The following is a 5,218-nucleotide window of genomic DNA, read 5'->3' as shown; positions in this document are numbered from 1 at the left end:
GAATCACTTTAGATTGTAGTTGCCTAATCAAGCACAGCTCTATCAAAATACAAGTTGTTGACCTAGGCAGAATTAAGGAGCAGCTATTTATCCTATGAACAGAAACATTTTCTCTTTCAGACACACACACACACACACAATCAAAACACTTTCACTTTAGTTTATCCCTGAAAGTCTAAACATGGTCAACTATCAATAAAATCTTACATATGAATCTCTTACAAGTCAGGCTTGACATCTATGCTTATTTCATTTTGAATGAAATACAAATAAATACTTTGCTTTCTCAAGTTGCCCTTCATCTTTCACAATGAGGCACATCATTGGTGAGTATGGATATTATTGTATGTCCTAAATCCTTCAGTCAACAGTAAAACGTTTTGAATCTTCAATGGCACCTTTGCTTACTAGCTTCGGTTTGTGCAATAATGGCTTCTCCTGGCTCTGATCCATCGCATGCAGCGCTTTGCAGGTTCACAGTTATATTTTTGACTTCTCCATTAATGAAATAGTTTCTCTTCAAGCAAACTTATGGACTTATTGAGCAATGTATTTTCATCATCCACAAATCTGTACCCAAACAGCTTCATGGTAGGTCCGCACACTTTCTGCACTACCTGAGCCAGTGTGAAGGGAATGCTAAATCTCCATTTCTCTGCCTGCTCTGATGAGTTCTTCTGGGTGGAGTAAATCCCGCTAGCTCCCTGTGTGGTCTGCGTGTTCCTCAGGATCCAATCCCTAGCTTGGGGACTAAATGGTATCCCTGTGAACCTGTACATCTCCTCTGCCTTCTGCATGGGGTAGCGGGCGATATCCTCATAACGCACCAACATGTAGCGTCTCCTCAGCCAGCGAGGTTGGCTCAGCCCAACCTCTGCAGACATCCTAATCTGGTCGCAGTTTCCTTTGAGTCTCTTCACCTCCTCGTCATCTTCAGGTACCTGGCCGTCCTGCGCCCAGGCCTTCCACGTCTGGTACTTTGAAGAGAAAGCCACCATGCGGGATGCTAAGATGGCCCGGGGATCTCGGACTAGCTGGATCACTCTCACATCCAGGCGAGGATCCTCCACCAAGGGCTGCAATGTGTCCAGCTGGCGTACACGGACAGTCTTAATGGCGTGGTGTTGCTTGGAAAGGCAGGATTCAGATGCAAGGGTCAAGTTCAGTGGCCCACAGCGACGAGTCTTACAGTGATACCTAAGACAAGAATGGTTTAGTTTGCATATGATAAGGTATCTTTCTTAGAATAGCTGGAACAGCCTGTGGAGACAAAAACTTATGGGTGAAGTCAACTATGACTCCCAAGGTGTATTTTGGTATAAACATGTAATCACCATATTTTTTCTCATAGGGCTGCAACGTATTACTGTCATTCTCAGTTAATCTAACAATTACTTTTTGGATGTATTGATCAATTTTTTGGTCTATAAGAGCTCAGAAGAAGGAGAGAAATGGCCATCACAATTTCCTAAACGCTAAAGAAGATGTCTTCAAGTGTCTCGTTTTGGAAAACACTACAAGTTAAATGCACATGAAATTACTTTGTATAAGCTTATTTGAATTATTTCTGATACAGGCTACAGCTCTGCAACCAGCAAAGTTGACTGAGGCTCACAGGTTTCATACGTAGTAGTAGACTTTTGAGAAACACATTTAGGATTTACATTACATAAACCATGGTATTGTTCAATTATCCAAGAGGTGTCTAGTTCTCTGTTAAACAACATTGAGGATATCACATTAAAAGAAAAGAAAAGAAAACTTTCACATGGAATACCTCTCCCTTCCTCTTTGCAACTGTATCACAGTTTAATTCTAGTTCCTTTTTCAGACTGAACCAACATTGTAAGTTTGATGAATAGCAGTAGATATCTAGAGAATTTACAATACCTCTCAAAAACATCTTTCATTACAGGACTGCAGACAGATTCTTCACAGAGCGATAAACTGGACTCTCTGCGGAAAAGAGCTGGGGTGACGTGGTCCTGAGGTGGGGGCGAAATGAACTTCTCAAGGGGAGAGAAATCACATAGGAAGAGCCCCTGGAGTACATCCCGGTAGATTCCTGACAACACTGTCCCGTTGTTTGCCTCTGAGGCCATGGTCAGCATGCGTTCGACGTGCCACAAAGGCTCAAACAGGTAGAACATGTTCTCCCCATGCTGGTTGAAAAATTCCCCAACAAATGAGGACCCTGTTCGTGTGGTGGCCAGGAGTAATATGTGCTTACGGCCACCGCTGTAGCTGTACGTGCCTAAATCATCTAGTTCTTCCTCCTCTTGCTCCTCAGAGAGACTTGAGTAATTCCCTTTTGTACCGGTGAGTTTATAGAGCAAAATTTTGAGCATCGTCAGGGAGCCATTTTGTATAGTGTTGCTGTAATCCAGTGGAGTCTGTGGGGTCTGCTGTGGAATCTGCCTCTGGATCAGCTTATCAGAGACCCTGAAGGGACAGAGATGTATTATTTATATTTTACATGTAGCTGATACTTTTACTGGGAACTGCTGTATGTTCCAGTTACAACAACAGATCCAGTCGTGACCTTGGACTGAATTCCTTAAAATGAATAGTTTACAGTTAGTCAGAGAGAAGGAGTTAGCCTGGCCCTGTCATAAGGTAACAAAATCCACTTCTGCCCTCTAAAAAAAATTGTCTTACACAAAACCCAGTAAATCCGCAACTTAACATTTTTACATTTTGGCCTTTATGTGGGTTAAACAAGGGAGATGTAGCATGTTAATCAGTGCTGGTTCATTTTCCAACCTTTGGACAATGCCAGGCTAACTGTTTCCAGCTGCTTGCTGAAGTGTCATGTTTAGGATATAGGTATGAGAGTGGTATCAATCTTCTCATCTTACTTAGCAAAAATGCAAATAGCATATTTACCTCATTGTTTTTACTTTCAAGTGACAGGGTAGCTTCTAGCCACTAGGATGTACTTCAACCCAATCGCAGCAGACCACTAGCTATCTTAACATTTGCAAATGTGATGTGGATATTTGGACAGAAGTTAAACACAGTAGGTGAGAAAGAGACCAGATTCTGGCACAAGTGCATTTCCAGAGTGGTACTTCTCCAGACCCAGAAGGTGTGCCTCAATACATGTCTTATGACTCACTGCATTTTCTTTAGATAAGTCAAGTTATAGACTGTTCTTTGTTCTCTTACCTTGATAGGATGTTGCTTTCCTTTTCGATGATGACCAGGGCCACGATACAGATGAAGACAATTGCATATTTAGTCTTCATTCTTGAGTCCTGGCTTTGTAACTGGACGTCTAGAGTCAAGTCTGTGTTTTGGTCATAGCTGATCATGCAGAGGCTAAAGCTTCATTCTGCAATGAGAAAGACGTTTCAGTAAAGACAGAGTATACAAAATAGATGTGACACTAAACATATATCATACCTGAATAAGAATCCAGTAAAAATCTATGCCCAAAACTACCTTTATATCATACAACAGACATATTGGATTGCCCTGAAGACATAAACCAGTAAGTGAAATTCACGTCTTAGCTCTGAGAGACAAACCTAAATTGTTTTAAATTCATTCAGGGTTGCTTTTCGGTCAGTCTGGGGGATAAAGAAGAAGACGGATGAGAGGGAGTAGGGAGTTCATGTAAACAAGACTGGTTTTCAATGACAGCACAGTGGAACTCTTCCACATGGCTCTGAGTCAGGGACATGGCAACTTTTGAATCCAGCACTGTGTGATTTCAACACCCCCCATCTCTTTCACAAAGAGCCACTTTCATAACTCAAAAGGTGAATATGTAAGTCTTTATCTTACAGGTTAATTCACAAGTATCATTTTTCAAGTTGCGAAAATAACCATTAAGGCACAAGGCACAAGCCTCAACACGTCAGTTTATCAGCAGAGAGCTGCAGGGCAAGTCACAGCTTGGATGTATCGAAACCTACTACTGCATCATTAACCGTAGTAGCATCCTTCCCATGCTTTGGGGGTATTGTGTTACTCCGCCACGTTAAACGGATGGATATCCAGGCTGCCTGAACTCATAAATATTGAGGCAAAGCAGTTAGGAAGACAGCCCACATTTATGTAGTATACAAGCCCACATTGGTGTCACATTGCTCCTCTGAAACACGTTTGAACAAATTAACGAGTATGGCATCATTTGAAATGATTCAGTATAGCATATTTCTTAATTCTGAATAAAGTTACTCCAAAAGAAATGCAGAATGTCACGCCCCTGTCTACACACACGCAAACACAGAAATACCATTTGGACCTGTCAAGGCAGTGAATAATTTCTACAAAGCATATCATTAAGGGGAAAAAGACACAGTTTTGTGGAGTGATTGTGTGCTCTGTAAGTAAATATCACCCAATTATCTGAGCTTAATACGCCATAGCCGTCAAACTGTCAGGCTGAAGCACTTGAGCTGAGCACTTTTACATATTCAAGAGTCACTGGTGCGTATGGCAAATCTGACTATCTGCTCAAGCAGAAACACACATCACTCTGTTTATCATCTCACTACAAATTACATTAATGGCTGCCTTCAAAGCCTTGAGCAGCATCTCATGGAGACGCTGAAAGCTAAATTCCCACTGAATGCTTTGCTGTTCATCCAGGGGTGTTAGTTCAAACAATTAACTCTTGTAGGTAACTGGTCTCATTTGTGTAGGTGCTGGATATTATTAACATGTGATTGGTTGATTTTCAGTATGAATGTCATTTGGAAATGAAGAAAACCACCCCCTATGTGTGTGTGTGTGTGTGTGTGTGTGTGTGTGTGTGTGTGTGTGTGTGTGTGTGTGGTGCCCATCTAATACAACAGCAGTCAGTCATTGGGGGGGAGGGGGCGTTCAATTCAGGAGCATTTCCAACACCCCCACCACTGAACCAGTGAATGAATACAGACTCATGAATACTTCTGCATACTATTATTTCTGATGACATGAGATGAGAACATGATGCGTTCACATACTAGAAATTAAATCTGGGCTAAAAAAAAAGATTATATGTGCAACTCACATCTCTGAAAGAAATAATTATTGATCATAGTGGAGGACACGGCAGCCTCCATATTCGCACAATCGTAATGTATACCTGCATTATAGAAGGAAACACAAACACGCGTATGGTTCGGCAGCAGAGGGAATAGTGATAGACTTTCCATCATGTATTAGGCTAAAGCGTTTTTCGCGCATGGCAGCAGGATGTTTACAAGCTCCGCCGTGTGCCGGTGAC

At 41.8% G+C, this 5,218-nt stretch overlaps 1 protein-coding gene across 1 annotated transcript; it reads right to left on the bottom strand.

The window, feature by feature from the left end:
* Nucleotides 1–500: 500 nt before the first annotated feature.
* On the bottom strand, nt 501–3,314 carry chst3a (carbohydrate (chondroitin 6) sulfotransferase 3a; the record flags this gene model as incomplete). The annotated part of the gene is made up of 3 exons (XM_083922611.1): nt 501–1,197; nt 1,891–2,442; nt 3,169–3,314. The coding sequence occupies 3 exons, from the start codon at nt 3,312–3,314 to the stop codon at nt 501–503; spliced, it is 1,395 nt and encodes a 464-aa protein (XP_083778737.1).
* Between the last annotated feature and the right edge of the window lie 1,904 nt (nt 3,315–5,218).

Source organism: Echiichthys vipera (assembly GCF_963691815.1).
Source record: "Echiichthys vipera genome assembly, chromosome: 11".
In the NCBI taxonomy this organism is placed as follows: Eukaryota; Metazoa; Chordata; class Actinopteri; order Perciformes; family Trachinidae; genus Echiichthys; species Echiichthys vipera.
The sequence above is the reverse complement of the archived record's forward strand: the minus strand, read 5'-3'. Positions and strand labels throughout refer to the sequence as shown.